General features: G+C 44.7%; 1 protein-coding gene across 2 annotated transcripts in view; it reads left to right on the top strand.

The window, feature by feature from the left end:
* Window positions 1-4,195: 4,195 nt before the first annotated feature.
* Window positions 4,196-17,335, top strand: part of BEAF-32 (Boundary element-associated factor of 32kD) — a 65,089-nt gene continuing 51,949 nt past the window's right edge. Inside the window, exon 1 of one of the 2 annotated variants that reach the window (XM_084607238.1) lies at window positions 4,196-4,675. In XM_084607238.1, coding sequence (XP_084463364.1) covers window positions 4,396-4,675 — 280 coding nt within the window. In that variant the 5' untranslated portion in view covers window positions 4,196-4,395. The remainder of the gene's footprint in view (window positions 4,676-17,335) is intronic. The other variant, XM_084607239.1, reaches the window with a different exon arrangement.

Below are 17,335 nucleotides of genomic sequence, written 5' to 3'. Positions count from 1 at the left end.
TATCAAGTAAATGTTTTTTTTTTGTTTGTTTTTAAGTAAATGTTCCTGTTCTGTGTCATTTATATTAAATTTTATTACTTATCCAATTGTTCAAAACACGGCTTCTGTGGATATAGGCATGTGAGCCGGGCCAGCTGTATTTTCTTAGAATTACATTTTTTGGTCCAGAGGAGCTTTGAAATAATAACATACTGTGTACCACTTTTTTTTTGAATACATTGTAACAATGGATAAGGGCAGGAATCATTGTTTGTTCCAGTATGCGTATAAGTATATTAAAAGCGCACTGAAACATTTCGTGATTGAAGCACAGTTTATTTTTTTAATTTTTTTTTTTTGCCTCCACAACGGTGCAGCCTTCTGCCTTTTCTTGTTTGAAGCTGAGCTGTTTGTCGCACTGAGTTAGCACTGATGCGAATTTTTATTGTTGTCTTCATGACCCACGAGCAATGTCTTACTAATGCACGGACAGGGATAATATTTGCTTCTAAACCTCCACGTTTCTTTATCACCGTTTGAATGATGTATATGCTTCGCCCTGCAGTTTGCCACATGGGTTGTACGCACGTTATCTTCGGTTTTGATCAGTTATAAAAAAAATACGACCGGTCTCATTTACCTGTGGATTTTTCGTCATCTTAAAACTCATTTGCACGCTATTAAAAATACGTTAGGAGGATGGGTCTGGGACACTTATATATCTTAGAACATACAGTACGAAATACACAAAGCCGTTTGCTTTTGGCCTACTTGAACGGCGACCAGATCGGCCTAATGAATTAAACCCGTCAAATTCTGCTCATTGAAGAAAGTAATTCCACTGGCTACGAGTATGCTTAAATTCTAAATATCGCCAGCCGGGAAATATAAGTGATCAAAAACTTTAAGGGAACACAAAGCAGCTTATTACGCATGAATGCAAACATTTTCATTTGGCTGTTGGAATGATGTTTAAAAAAAAAAAAATATTTGCTAATGCATTTTGAGCTTCTTTGTGGGGCAGTTCTTTATTTGTGTATGAGTCTATCTTGTTCACAGTGAGCAGTTTACCAGCAAGGAAGTGACCGAGCTGGGCCCCACATAGATCTTTGCGGGCCGAGCCGAGCTCAGGATCATTTAGTGCGCCAGGACTGGCCCGAGCTCGGGCCTCAAATTTAGGCCTGTGCAGGGCTCTAGTAAAGACAACGCTTGCAAATGATATTAATTATTATCACTATCGCAACTATGACATAAATTCCAAGCCACTGCAATAACTAGTAAAACCATAAAGAAAACACTAATGAGTTCGCTTTTTCTTTGCACCCTCTTGTACGCAGAGTTCTTCGCTTTTTTTATTTTTGGTGCGAGCGTGTACGAGCAACAGATGCGCGACCAGCAGATCGTGTGAAGTAATTCAAGAGCCAATGCCATCGCAAAAGCTTAGCCGGGGCTGCACCGTTTCACTTCCGACATTCGCCCTTCTCTGCAAACCGGAACACATCCTTTATATTGCATTTTTATGAAAAACACAAGACGTCGAAGTGAAAGAACCCGTTCAGCCTTTCTGCTGGCGTCCTTTAAAATGACTGCAGTGAACTCTTTGCAATTCGGTTTGACTGCTCCTTCCTCCTCCATCTCATGCTTGTGCTTCTTTATTATTATTATTTTTTATGACTTGCTTCCTGATTGTGAAAAGAATCTGCCCTTGGTTGGGCGCGAGCACATTAAACGTCCAACCGAGGATCCGGTTGTCGCTATCACGAACCCGAAAAAGGGTCCGCACCTATAACCACCGTCCTCTTGGCTCCAGGCCGAACTGAGGAAACCTTTCATCCCCCTTACCCTCTTTCGCTTCTCCACCGCGTGCTTCCTCTAAGTTTATGCAAGCAGGCAACGCTTGCTTCTTTTGCCTGTGTGGCGCGCGAGCGCGTACTCTGGTCTCATCTGCGGGCAGCACGCGCCCGCTCGTCCCCTTGCTACCCTTACCCCGGGTCGCTGAGCTGGCCAGTCAAGTGCTTTGACCCCCGCGGGCCTTGTCGCCGGTGCTGCGGAGACATCCGGCGCGCGGCGGAGCTAGCAGAGCAACATCTTGCCCCTTTTTCACCACCAGTCGCGCGAGCGCGCGCGCGGCTGTAACCAGGCGGGCCCAACCCGCTCACCGCAGACGCCGCTGCAGCAGCCGAGCCAAAGCGCTTCGCACCGCCCCGCCGCCGTGTCTGCTGCTGCTCCGCTCACTTGTCCCCCTCTCCGAACCGTGCGATCCGAGCGGTCAGGAGAAAAGGGTAAAACAAATGAGAAACAAAAGAAGAGGAGGAAGAGGATGCTCGATTAGATCGGCTATTTAGTGCATCCAGACCGGGGCGTCCGCCTCTGTGGCCGCGTTCCACCAGAGATCCGGTAGGTGGCGCTGAAAACGTATGCGACTTAATGCGACTTCGACGTTCTTTCTTTCTTTCTTGTAGTAATGTCGAGTCTCGTGGCCGAATCGTGGTGATGAATGCGAAACGAAAAGATACGGTTTGGTTTGGTTTTGGGGTTTAACGTCCCAAAGCGACTCCTATGAGAGATGCCGTAGTGGAGGACTCCGGAAATTTTGACCACCTGGGGTTCTTCAACATGCACCGACATCGCACAGCACACGGGTGCCTAGCTTTTCGCCTCCATCGAAAAGTGGCCGCTGAGGCCGGGATTCGATACGTGCAGAAGAAATGGTGAAACAGCGACCATTTACAGCGTCTGTCTTATCGGGTATGGTAGCTTCTTCACTTGCATTGTGTGTTATGAGCTGAAGCTTTCCTATGCCTTTCATGATGCGATTTCTGTGGTGGTAGTGCAGCACCCATTTTGTTTGACTGGGATAAGAATAAACTACTTGTAATGGTGAAAGAAAATGGTTTAATTGCCGATTATAAACGACACCACTCGGTTGTTTTAACCCTTTAAAGCCAAATGCCATAAATTTGCGGCATGTCGCTGGATCGACGTGTACTGACGACTGCTGCACGGAGCTGCACGCAAAGTTTGAGGTCTACATGTTCTTAGACGCTGCTGAATCTGGAAAGAATATCCGGAATAATTGTGATAAGGATGTGGGAAGAATAAGGAAGCGCTAATTTGCGAATTCCAGCCAGCGTCAACCAATTACGCGATCACTTTTATTCTCTGGCAAATGCTGCGGGGAAAGTAACAATCTATTTATTGGACAAAAATAAGGTTTACTGTACATGGGCTCTTAATTTGGATTCACATCTTCTATTTACTCTTCCCAACATCTTGGCGCAAAATGCACCAATTGCTAATTGTGGCCAATCGTTAACACGCTAATTTCTGACATTTTAGCGACGCTATAAAAATTTTTATATCAGATTTTGAATACGAATACATTACGCAGCGTGTATTCTAGAGGAATTATGTTTCTGTAATTGCGTCATAAATTCAGCGTTAAGGGGTTAAACTAACTGGAATCGAACAAGTATGGGAATGAAAACATATATCGCACGGCGTCGATGCGAAAGCCTTTATTGAATTGTTTTGTAAGGACTTTCGAAGACGTGACGGATCCTTTGCAAACTGAACATGAGCATTTTATCTATCTGCTGACACAAGTGGCAACGTATAAAACTTCCAAAGGATAAATGAAAAGGTAGGGTGACGCGGGGAAAGATGCATTTACTCTTGGCGACAAAAATGCAAACTTCTTTCAACTACTCCTCAAACTTTAATGCCCGCACTGTTAACGCAAATGCGCGGCGCGGAAACAAAAACTAATCCTAAATTTTCTATGCCACAAACGCCGGAGACGGTGATGTCAAAGCGAGGTATTCTTTCAACTATCCTGTTACAAATTCCAAACTCACGCGAATAGTTGTACTCTCGCCAGTGTACAAGGACAGCTTGAAGAGCTGCGGACATTCACGTATCTTCTGTTTTTGTTTCTATCGTAATAACAAGGTCCGACACGTTTCTCTACGTTCTGCGCAGCGCGCGTCATATCGCGAAACCTTACACCAAGCATCCGCTGCTTCTGCCGAGCGTTGCGGAGGCGCAAGCGATCGCCGCGCCCTCGATGTTTAAGAAGTGTCACCACGTTCACGACGTGAGGCTGAAGTGGATCTTCTCTCTCAACTCTTTTAGCGCTGTGGCGGGACATGGCGTCGTCGCGCGCTCGAGGGATGCTGCTGCTGCCGGCGGCGAGGCGGGGCGCGGGCGGGTGGCGAGGGCGTCGGGAGAGAAGGCGACTGCACGGCCGGGCGGCGTGAGCCGCGTGCGGAATCGATCGCGTGTGCGTGCTGCGTCGAGAGTGCGTGCATGCGTCATGGGCCGTGAGTGGAGAATGTTGACTCACGCGCATCGGCGCGGCAGCGGCCGCCGGCTTCCTTCCCCGGTGGAGCAGCGCGGCGGAGGAGGCGCGACGACATGTCCTCCGGCGAGGAAGCGGCGGCGCCATTTCACGGCACCTTCACGAAGGACATTCTGTATGAGCTGCACCGGCGCCAGCCGCATCGGTTCCACTTCATGACGAAGTTCAACGCCAAAAGCGCCTCGTGGAAAGACTTCGAGTTGGTGGTGCTCGACGGCGAGCTGCGCGACTTCGCGCGATGCGTGCACTGCAAGAACTTCGTCTCCTACTCAAGCAAGAAGGGTACCGGTAGCATGCTGCGGCACCGCTGCCACGCCAAGGAGTCCTATTTCACAGGTGAGAAACTACTTGACACCGACCGAAACACTGCGCTGGCGGTCTCCCCCTCCCACCGAGCCCCCACCCACCTGCCAAGCGCAACACCACTCCAGTTTCCCTCTCCCGTTCACCCTCTTTCACCACTTTTCGCAAGTACACTATAGGCAAACTTTTTGTGTAGTGTAACCCTCGCGCATGGTGTCGCCTCGATCATAAATGTGAAGCAGCTGATCGAGGTGCACTTGTCATGGCGTGAACATGCACGGGAAGATAAGGGTCATGTGCATTATTTAGTGCTTTGCCTGAACGCATTGAGGGTGCTGCCCACACATTCGATCAGTGCGTTGGCAGCCTGCGCCCAGCTTTGCTCAAGAGATATTGTGAACCGAACGGAATAAAACTTAGCGTAGCATGAATTTCACGTCCCATCATTTCTCGACGCCGTATTCGTGATTAGCGCTGGCGTAGTGTAGTTTAGTGCGCATTGGTTGTAATGACAACTCGTCGGATCTTGCGTGAATCACCTTCTTGTACGCATCAGTACGTGCGATTGCTACTGTACTTTTGCGCCGTGCAAAAGTAAACGCTCTATGATATCATTGGAATGCCGCTGGGAAGCCACGAGTGAGCACCGTGGCACGTGCACTACGCTCATGCAACCCCCCCCCCCCCCCCCCCCACACACACACACACACACACACACCAATCTCTCCTCCGATTTTGTACTTTTGCTTCTGCTAGTCCCGTTCCGAGAACCACTAACCGCGCAACACAGTACTGATAATGTGGGTGATAGCAACCAAGTCAGCAATATGCGCTGAGACACGTTGCGTAGCGCTCATGCAACCCGCACTCTTCTAGTGTCGTGACTTGGTTCATCGCCTTCCGAGAACCCCACTGAACAGGTACTCTAGATGAGACGTCTTTCGTGTAGGCGCGCACTCTTCTACGCGCACATTGGTCATATGAAGCAAGTTCCTTGCTGTCTACGAAGATCCGGCACTCTCGACGGAATGTCAGCCCACGTGCAAACGCATTGGAAGGCGAAGATCCGATTGAGCTATCTCTGATAGTTTGACAGGGTGGTGATAAGCGCCGATTCTAAGAAGAGGGGTCCAACTTTCGAAGACTGCTACTCGGCTGTGATTTCCGGCCTGATGTATAGCGGACTGACGGAGGGAAGGGAACCGGCGTCATGTTCATTCCTAAATTCCGCGCTCGATTTAAAACTCTATAATTATAATGCAGGTGGCTGGATGAAGCGAGTGTAACAAAATGGGACGAGAATTGAACCGGTGCTCAGGAATGATGAATAAATCGAGTGAACTATCCGACTGCGCTTCACTTTCTTTTCGCATTACTCAAGACGTGACAAAAAAAGGGGAGATAACTAAGACATCGGCTACGGGTTGTGGATAGCGCATACTTTTTTATGCAAACCCGCGTGAAAAAAAAAAAAAAAAAAAAAAAAAAAAAAAAAAAAAAAACTTCAGGCATGAGACCTTCGTCTCTTTCCCCGCTGTTCACATCGGATGTTTGGAATTCTGATCTTTTTCGCACTCTTGCCATCAGAAAAATGAATATGTATAAACGTCGACTCCAAATAAACTTGGAAACAGTATGAAGCAATTTTTCACTTGTATATATATATATATATATATATATATATATATATATATATATATATATATAACCCTTCAGCGTCCCATCTTTGGACGTTAGGCTTGGGGGTTGGGTACAAATTCCATTTCCACAGACGGTGGCTGACAATCCGGCTTCTCGGCTTACAGCGTCCGATGTGCAAAGCGTGCAGGCTCGAGCAGAGTATGAAGGGCAGGCGCAGTGCATACGCGCGCTTATAGCGGTGCACTGGCGGTTCGTAATGAATGTTCCTGGATATATTTTTACCTTTGCTGCTTATTTCACGAATATTTAGTCGAGGATATAGAAGGCGGAAAGTAAGGAATGGAAAGGAAAAAAAAAAAATGCCCGTAGAAGCAAGCAAAAGTGACAGGGAACGAGCCGAGAGTTATGCGATGGGCGCCGCGCGCACAGACAGGAATGCAGCTGACCTCCGGTGCGTTTATTATGCTGGCTTGCTTGCTGCACGGTCGGGTATGCGTCGAGCCAGGTGTAAAGTGGAGAAAAGAAAGAAACGAAAAATGTATAGAAAGCCGCTGTTACGCTGGATCAGCGCATGTCGGAGCCAGCGGCGGGGCGCCCAGAGGCAATCGCGAACTGGAGCGAAGTCCCGCGATGGCGTGAGGGAAGGTGTTCTCTCTTTCCCTTTTATTTTTTTTTTTAAATCTCGACCAGGGCTTTATTTTGAGAGGAGAGTGAGAACAGATCCCCCCATGCTCTTGTCGGAATCGCAATGCATTGATATATGCGGACACAAAAATATTCTCAAGTAAGAGGGTTGATTTGTTCAAAGTGGGCCTCTTGCGGTGAGCAGCCTTCCATGATGATAAACCACAGCAGACAAAAAAAAAGAAAAAAAAAAGAAAGAATAAATACAATAATGCCGCTCGTGCCGTTGGCCAGCTTTGCTCAAAACGTTTTCTTAAGCACTTTTTTTTATTGCTTTGTTCTGTCATTTCTCGTGTAGAAGAGGAAGATACAGCAATCCCCGTGTGGGTGTGAGCAATGTTTAAAATGGAGAAGACAAAATGACCTCCGCATATCTGCAGGGATTTGCGTTGGACACTATTTGTGGAATTACACATGACTACATTATAGCAACTGGTAGGCTAACCTGTTAACCCTTCTCGAAATGCTTCCAGGTTATTTTCTTTCATCAAAATTAGTTATTTTTATTATTTTATAACCATAATTCTTATAGCTGCGTTGTTATATTTATTTGAAGTCTCGCTTTGCGACAAGCTTGTGCCTGTAATTGAGTTTGTGGACAACACCACACCTTGGTCAATCCCCCATGCTTGGTACGTGTCATTTTTCAAGTGGCCAACAACAACGACAACTCTGCAACCCTTGATACAGAAAGAGGAAGTTATGCATATATAAGAATGGGGTAGGAATGGCGATAGTCGGCTGTTGTTTTTGATATATCAAACACCGCAGAGTCCACTGATAACTGCGTTCACTATATACTACGTTCAGTTAATAACTATACTGCATGCGCATCAGTTACAATTTCACGGGCACAAGTACGAGCCTTGGAAACAAAGTGTCTGCCTCTAATGCACACATCTCGCGTCAAACTCAGCTTGAACATTTAGGAAATCTGAGCTTTGTTCTTCTCAGCATCGTGTCTAAGCTGCGGAATGCAGGATTGTGTGTTTGGGAATATAAAAACAACGAGACAGCAATGAAAATTAAAGCGATAAAATGCTTCGCAATATTCATTGCGTTCTTCCCTAGAAGAGTATAGGCAACCTGCTGGCACAATGTTTTACTTGCGTTTCCCGAAACCGCTCGTTCTCCAGATCAATACGGCAAAATATAGCCTTAATTTTCCGCGAAATCCGATTAACTCGTGTTAGCGGCCGACTTATTGCGCCGGGATTTCCCGCCTGGGTGGCGGCTGTGTGAACCTTGAACCACACGTGAGCGTCCCGTGAGTGCGTCTTCGAACATGTAAACCAGTCCCGACAACCCCCCACCTGCAGCGTGCCTCCGACGAGTCGGCGCCGCGGTGGCTGCCGCCGTGCGTGTTTACCTTATTTTGGTAGTGATGTTTTTTTCTTTTCTTTTTTAATGGGCCTAGTGCGCAGCGAATACAGCGTCCATGTTTTGGCGCGAAAGAGTGCGATCACGGGACTCCGCTCGAACAGAAGTGCGCGGTGCGCCAACAATTAGATCGGACGATTGAAGATATGTGCAAAAGAGTGCGCAGTGCGGCATCAACTAGAGCGGACGGTTGACGAAAATTTTCGGAAGTGCGGGACGAAGAATAAGATAGTAATCAAGTTTTTTGTCTTAATGTGTGGTGAGTGTTTCTTTTCTCATATTTTCCTCCCTCTTTTTTTTCTAACACTCGGTACGAGTGGTGCGATATATTGCTGGGGATGTTAGAATCTCCATGCGAGTCGCCCCGCCGGGGTGGTGCAGTGGTTACGGCGCTAGAGTACTGTTCCCAAGGGCGCGGGATCGAATCCCGGCCTCGGCGGCCGCTTTTCGATGGAGGCGAAAAGCAAGGCGCCCGTGTGCTGTGCGATGTCAGTGCACGTTAAAGAACCCCAGGTGGTCGAAATTTCCGGAGTCCTCCACTACGGCGTCTCTCATAGCCTGAGTCGCTTTGGGACGTTAAACCCCACAAACCAACCAACCATCTCCAAGTGAGTCTCATTCTGATATTTATTTCCCCTCGCATTGCATATCCGTTTTCCTGTACTGTTTCTTCCATTTTCCCACCGTCGTATTCCTTGCGGCAAGAGAGTTGAGATGGTGATATAATGAAGGAAACCTTTGTTAAAGGCATAATATCGTCAGAAGCGCTGTGGAGACCAGCCTAAACGTACTCCAGACTAACGTGGAAGTATAGCTTGCTGGCTGTACGGCGTTTTAGCAACGAACGTTTAAGCACAGACATCACCGAACTGTGCTGCTACAGACGTAATTCAGAGTTCATGTCTGTCATGGCCTTTGTCGACAAACCAGCGATCACTATTACGAAAATTGGAAAGGTTTATTCACGTCTTCTGCGTTTACGAAATCCCTGTAACATCAGCTTAGCAATGGGAAGGTGTCACTGAACGGGGCAGTCTCGAAAAGTATTGTTTTATTGATTTTATATATTTGTATGATGGCGTTAAAGTTGGTCCAAGCAAGGCGGGCAAAAGTAGTACAAAAAAAAAAAAGCAAATGGTTATTTGTTACACACCGATAGCACTTTGACATGGGTAGCCATTACGATCATGTCGCCTCTAAAAATATAACGAAATACAACTGGTTAAAAATTCGCTCAGTGGTAAAAAGAATTTCAACATTCTTGGAATTTGTAAACATGCAAACCTCTTCAAGTAGTGATTAGCAGTCATCGATTGTTGTTTAAAAAAAAAAAAAAAAGAAAGAATATTTGTGGATGTTGGTGCTGGCGAAATCGGGAGTTAAGCTGTAATTCCAATCTTGATACCTTTGGCCGGGTGCAGAGTTGTTTTATTTGGTTCGTTTCGATAAGGAGAGATGAATCAGAATTTCGATATAATCTTATAGAGGAAACATCTAGCGCGCCTTTGAACCTGTTCTACGTGTGCAATGTATTTTGTGTTTGTGTGTGTGTGTGTGTGTGTGTGTGTGTGTGTGTGTGTGTGTGTGTGTGTGTGTGTGTGTGTGTGTGTGTGTGTGTGTGTGTGTGTGTGTGTGTGTGTGTGTGTGTGTGTGTGTGTGTGTGTGTGTGTGTGTGTGTGTGTGTGTGTGTGTAGGTCCCACGTCACGGCAAATAATAAATTCATAAGCAATTTTTTTCACTCTGCATAGTGCGCCTTTTAACTATCACATTACAAACAGGTTTTTCATTGCATATAAAGTTATATGGCGAATGCGATCCCTTTAGGTTAGCTGGTCATTAATTATAACACCTGAATTCTTTATATGTTTTTACTTCACTCACAGATGTATCAGGGTGTGGCAAACTTCAGAGACGTCTTCTTTCTCGTGATACGCATAAATACTGTTTTATCAAGGTTGAGGGCCACTTTTTGCACCAACACGCAGCATGATTTTAAGGCCGTATTTTGATGTGAATCAGAGCAAATTTCTTTAAATAATAATAATATTGTTTACTGCGCAAAATTCTCTTTAAACTTCGCAGAGGCGGGTCCTTCAAATTTAAATTGAGGCTTGTTAGACTTGATCTAATAAAACCTATTTCAGATGCAGCATGAAGCATAAGAGAAAAAGAGTCAAGGAGTTATTTAAGATAAGCATATCGACATACACATTATTAAGACAAGCATATCGACATACACATTATTAAGACAAGCATATCGACATACACATTACTACAATCATCATAATGTACTATCATATCTTCCAGTTTTAATAATATTATTATAGGGCTCTCGAAGCAATAGGCCGGTGATGTATGGTGACCTCTGATCGATGTTACGTAAGCTTCGTGGTTGGCGTGCGTTACTTTGTCTCACAGAAGTGCTTCTATTATCTCCTTTCGCTCTCCACTACCCCGACAAGCGAAAAAATCAGCGGTCACTGGGGCATCCTTCGGATCGAAGTACACGCTCGTTTCGGTGTAACTACAGTGTTGTGAGACAAATTACAATAGGTACAAGCTTCACACAGGAATTCTGTACAGGAACCTTGCGGGCTAGTGGAATGTAAAAGGAGCTGTAGCGTTGGATTAGCAAAAACTCCATGTCCCCACGGGACAGCCTTTGCTGTCGGTGCACTCGTCGCTCCTGGATAACGAAGGATGCGGTAACCTTCAGACGCGATACCGTGGAGCTATCAGCTAACTCGCAAAGGGGATGTTACCTTTCGTCACCATTTGCCGTCGATATGGCTTTTCAAGCCCAAGTCGGCTGCTGTGTTATATTGCGTGGATATCAAGATTTCATCAAGGGAAGATAGGGGGCTAGGATGCGCAAAGTACACCGATGGCCGCTGCACTTTGTGCAGAATAGAGGTGAGGGAGGTAAAGAGCTATCTGAGAGCAGTGCATTGGATATGGCCTGGCGGTCAATTTTTTCGAGCTACTTGATAAACCAGCACATCGCACCTAGTACGAGCTCTCGTATAGAGTGAATCAGGCTATTGTAAAAGGTGAAAGCTCTTTTAATGTTACAAGCGATATGTGGTCAGGTGGTTTATTCTATAGTTTTTAGCATTTGGTTTTGTTGTAAGTGCTCAATGTTATGCATCGAACCAGCTTCGGCTGGTTATACCCAAGTTGCCTGCTGAAGTTGCCATATATACGTAGCAAGAGATATTCAATGTTGTGGTTCGCCCTTAGCATGCCGTTTTGCAGTGCGCTAATTCTGGCTTTCGCAGATCACTTCGATAGATGTTAATATTGAATGTTCTTGTTTTCTTCCTGATATCCTGATCTCCCAAACCTTGTAGCAGGGGTAGGATTTAGTTTTATTTAAAATAACTACCACCGACTTTGCGGATGACGCCATGACACTTTGGAGTTGTCACGCCACATGGATGACAGGCATGGACGTGCGTATAGACTGCTACCAGAGTGTCCAGCTTCCGACTCGGCAACTGTCAGATGGGGAAGTAACAAGGGTATCGAACATGGTAACCTTGGGTCTCGTGTCAGACATGCAACACCTAGGCCAGACAGGGGTGTTCTTACGGCTTGGCTAAAACAGGACTTAATTTCTATGTGGGGTGGTGTTTCGCGTGGTTTGGTGGCTTACAACTGCGTGCCGTGTGTGTTTGAGATGACGTGTGATGCAATAGGTGCACAAATTAAAAGAGCAACCAGTGATTTAGCAAAGTACGCGAATTGGGACGTAAATGAGAAAGGAGAGCAGCAGACGGTGCCATTAATGTGATCGCGTCATGCCTTTAGTGGAGCTTAAGGAATGCTCAAATTTTCTGCGGTGAATTATGATTGCGCAGAAGACAAAAACGCGTCCACCTCGCCCATATGCCGCTCGAGGCGACGCCGAAGAGGCACAGTTCCGGCAGGTGTCATGAAAGCGCTTCTTTCATATCCATCAAGAACTGAGAAAGGATTGAGTGCCAGCTGAAGAACGGTTATGAGGGACAATGTGGAGCATATATAGACTCAAACTGCACATAAATACAAACACGTCTGTTTGTTTCTCTACCTCTGGGGAGCTGAGCTCAAGTTTCGCGTCACTGATTATCGTGATCGTCGGCCACTATATTTTTTTGTGTGGTCATGATCGATGAGAAATTAGTAATTGAATCATTTCCTGCTTAAAAGGCAAATTATTAGAGAGCAGCAGACAAGAAGTTGCCTATGGGATTTGAGCCAACGACTTCTGCATATCGCATACGGTGCTCTGCCAACTTTCGAGTGTGCCAGTACTTCGTGCAACCTAATCTTGAGAATGTTCACGAATGCCACTCTCGAACATAGCTGGGGACCGTCCTGTAATGACGTAATTACCACTTCGCAACCGACTTATCGGCATGTTAGCGGCTGACAAGACGAATGTTGAGGAACAAGAGATCGTTCGGGAAATTATCGCAGACTGGAGGCGAAAGGGTATTGTGACCGAGACATCTTCACCTTACGCCAGTCCAGTACTATTCGTAGAAAGAAAAAACGACGAAAAAGGGTAGACGTCGACAAAACCACAAGACCGGCTGGACAACGACATCTCCAGTGAAGGGGAAGAGATCGTATTCGAAGCGGAAGTGCAAGTTGGACTGATCTTTATTTTTTATTGCTTTTCTGACGCTTTCATGCCATCCCCCAGTGTTGTGCTCCCTTTTTACTTTAACGAGCACTTTAAAATCTGTCAGGATGCCCGAGTGTTAGCGGCTGATTTATTGTGCCGGGAATTCCCGCCTGGGCGGCGGCTAACCACATGTTAAAGTTACCCCGCCTTTCCCATAGGAAGGGAAAGGCGCAGTAACTGTTTCACTTGTTTGCTGTGGACACCTCAACCGCGCCGTAAGGGAAGGGAGGAAGGTGGGAGTGAAAGTGTAAAGAGAAAGAGGAGCCGTAGTGGAGGGCTACGGAGTAATTTCGACCACCTGGGGATCTTTAACGTACGCTGACATCGCACAGCACACGGACGCCTCTTCGTTTCGCCTCCATCAAAGCGCAGCCGCCGAGGTAGGGTTCGAACCCGGGTACTCCGGCACAGTAGTCGGGTGTCTTATTAATAATAATAATAATAATAATAATAATAATAATAATAATAATAATAATAATAATAATAATAATAATAATAATAATAATAATAATAATAATAATAATAATATTATTATTATTATTATTATTATTATTATTATTATTATTATTATTATTATTATTATTATTATTATTATTATTATTATTATTATTATATTATTATTATTATTATTATTAGATGAGGTGGTGATAAATGCAAATTGCAAATGCAAAACTATCTTATAATAATAATAATAATAATAATAATAATCAATCAATCAATCAATCAATCAATCTTTATTTAATGTGCGCAGGAACAACCATGTGGTCTTCGTGCTGCAGCACAAATAAAAAAAGAAACAAAAATGAAAAAGCACAAACATGTTTACACACACAAAGAGAACACAAAAAAAGAAATAAATAATACATGAAATGAAACAGACGAAAAGTATCACGGAAAGTAAGCAAACAATGAGTAGCATCACTTATATACACAGTGAGAGAATTTTTTAGCACACCAGGAAATAAAGAAAAAAAAAAAAAAAACGAACGGTAGATAGAAGACAAAAAAAAAACAACAACAACAAATAACTGACATTGATTATAGTAATATAGAAATATACATAAAATAAACAACCCTTCCAGGCGCAACAAGTGCATGGTACTTAAAACACAGGCTAGAAATACAGAATAATACAATAAAGAAGTAAAATTGAACAAGGGGCAGTAAGATTCGAATATAAAGTTTAAAGTTGAAATATAAGTAAGAAACGGATAAAAAGTAGTTCACGATACAGACAGCATTGAACAGGAGAAAAAGCAAGAAGTGAAGTAAATACAATTTAAGGCTAGAAAGTGGGAGTTTTAAGTGATAAAGTACTATTTAGAATACAACGCTACGAACATCCAATGTAAATGAACAGAGCGAGTTTTGGAAGATGTCAAGGTGAGGACAAAAAGAGTTAAATAACCACTGCATCCTGTCCAGAGGGGAGTGGGAATGAAGAGGAGAAACCTGAAATGGTCTGAATTCCCTCATGCTCTTTCGCGGAACGCGCAGTAGGATGTACTCTAAGAGCTGAGGGCACATAATGTGGCCATGAAAGAGTTTGTACAGAAATATGATATCAAGTCTGATACGACGGCAGTGAAGGGTAGGAAGATTCAGTTGGGCGCTCCTGGTGGAGCGAGAGGGGGAAGTTGCGCAAGGAAAGCGATAATGAAATATCCGTAAAAATTTTTTTTGTACTCTGTCAACCTTGTCCAAGTTCGATTTGCAAGTGCCATTCCAAACAACCGACGCATACTCCAAGACCGGCAGGCATATGGACAGGTACAGTTTTAGGAACGGAAGTGGAGTATGGAACTCTCTCGAAAGTCTGCAAACGAATCCGAGTGTGCGCATAGCCCGCTGAGCAATGCGGTTAATGTGAGAGGAGAAGCTGAGGGTGCGGTCAAAAAGTACACCAAGGTCATTAATTTCATCAACCCTATCCAACAGCACGGAATTCACAGAATAATTGTAGAGAAAGCTATGTGTTTTACGAGTAAAGGACACAACCCTAGTTTTGGAAGAATTGAGGGTAAGTCGATTCATCGCACACCAATCAGAAAAAGCAGATATGTCCGATTGCAACAACACGCAATCTTGAAAAGAATGTATTACCTTGAATATTTTTATATCATCAGCATAAAGAAGAAACGAGGAGTTCTTTATCGCCGCGGAAACATCATTAATAAAAACGGAGAAGAGAAGCGGGCCTAGTACTGAACCTTGAGGAACTCCACTCGTTGCAGGGTAAACGAAAGAAGTCTGTCCATTGACACTGACAAAGCAGAAGCGATCAAGGAGATAGTTGCGTAGGAGGGCTACAAGTGAGACTTCAACGCCAGAGAGTAGAAGTTTTTCAAGAAGAAGTGAGTGAGTAACAACGTCGAAAGCTTTGCTCATATCACAGTACACAGTATCAACCTGACCCCTCTGAAGGACAGCTGCAGAGGCATACGTCATAAACGTGACAAGGTTGGTAGAAGTAGAGCGGCCCGACATGAAGCCATGTTGATTCGGTACTATGATATGTTTGAGATGGAAGGAAAGTACGCTGTGCAAAGCTAATTCGAACAGCTTAGAGGTTGCACATAGAAGAGAAATCGGACGATAATTGGAAACATCAGATTTGTTTCCAGACTTGAAGACAGGAAACACGCGTGCCATTTTCCACACGCGAGGAAAGGCAGCATTTTTTAAACAGTTATTAAATATGGCAGTCAGTACTGGTACGAAGATATAACTGAAGGCTTTTATTATGGCAGCTGGAATGCCATCAGGTCCAGGAGACAAAGATGGTCTCAGACGCTTAAGACTCTCAGTTATCAACTCCTCGTCAAAGAGAATGGAATTAGATAGTGCACCAGATGGGAGGCAAACGGAATCACAATGTGGATGTTTGTAAACGGAGGAAAAATGTTGTGCAAAACTGTCGGCAACATCCCGAATTTCCGAACCCTGAGAGTCAACTAAGCTGATACTTAAATCTGATTTAATGGAACGCTTGCGAACGTAACGCCAGAACTGACTAGGACGATTTGAGGCATTCCTCTCTAAAGACTCAAGATAGGAGTCGTAGTCCCGCTTGTATAAGCGTTTGCAAAGAGAACGCACACGGCGAAACTCCTCTGCCCAATTGTGAAACCCAGGGCGTTTCGCTTTACGATGGGCCCGTTCCTTGAGCTTTAACGCCGTTATTAGTTCCCTTGAAAACCAGGAAGGGAACTTCCTACGCGTAGGAGTATACAAAGGTATGTACCGACGCATACCATCAAGAACTATTTCTGTAAAGCGACTGACTTGTCTATCTGAATCATTAATGTCATTTAAAAGAGACCAGTCGACGGAAGAGAAGAAATTGAAAAGACCGACATAATCACCACGTGCATACGCGAAAAGGGGCGAATTCCCCACCCGATCTGAATTAGTAGAAGGTGAGGCAGAGAGAGCAGTAGTAACTAGAAGCGGAGGGTGAAATTTGTCACAGCGAGTCAGCGGTATGTCTGAACTCGAGACTCGAACACTTTCAAAATTCGATAGACAGATGTCAAGAATATTACCGCAACAGTTTGCAATGAAATTGTGTTGCTGCAAAGAGTTAAAGGCTATAAAATCAAGTAGAGCGTTACACTTACTTAATATGTAATGATTGTTGTGAGAAGAAATAAGTGAGTTCCAGTTGATACCAGGAGTATTAAAATCACCTAAAATAAGAAGTTTGTGTTTGCTATGACGGGTTATAACATGTTCGATTGAGAGCAGAACATCATCATAGGCTGAAGGAGGTAGATTCGGAGGAATGTAGAAAGCTGCAAGTAAAAGTTTTTCATATCGATTTAAAGTGAGCTCGAGCCACACACATTCTTCAACAGTTTCCAGATCGGAACGTCGAACACACTTCACAAAACTGTCAATAGCAATGAGCACTCCACCTCCTCTTGATTTGGGACCTGTTTCAGGGCGGTCGCTACGAAAAACAGAGTAATTATTTGGAAAGAAATCATTGGAAGGAATATCACTTGACAGCCAGGTTTCGGTAACCACAACAGCGGTATAACAAGAGGACAAGACGCTAGAAAAAAATTCTGATCCCTTAGTCCGAAGACCTCGGGCGTTTTGATAATAGATATCCAAATTAGGGGCCACTGCAATTTTGCGTCAGTTCAGAGGGATGAAGCATATCGTCGTAAAGCTTCCCACGAAAGTCCTTGTATATGCAGCCCATCGGCCACATCGAAGGCTCAACAAGCTTACTGTAGGATTCTTCATCAATTTCAATATGGAAGGACGAGTAGGAGTCGTACCTTGTTTTCAGCTGCCGGCAGGAAAT

Source organism: Amblyomma maculatum, chromosome 6 (genome assembly GCF_055883805.1).
Source record: "Amblyomma maculatum isolate TAMU_Amacu chromosome 6, ASM5588380v1, whole genome shotgun sequence".
Classification (NCBI taxonomy): Eukaryota; Metazoa; Arthropoda; class Arachnida; order Ixodida; family Ixodidae; genus Amblyomma; species Amblyomma maculatum.
Note: the sequence above shows the minus strand (reverse complement) of the source record. Positions and strands in the feature narration are given on the sequence as shown.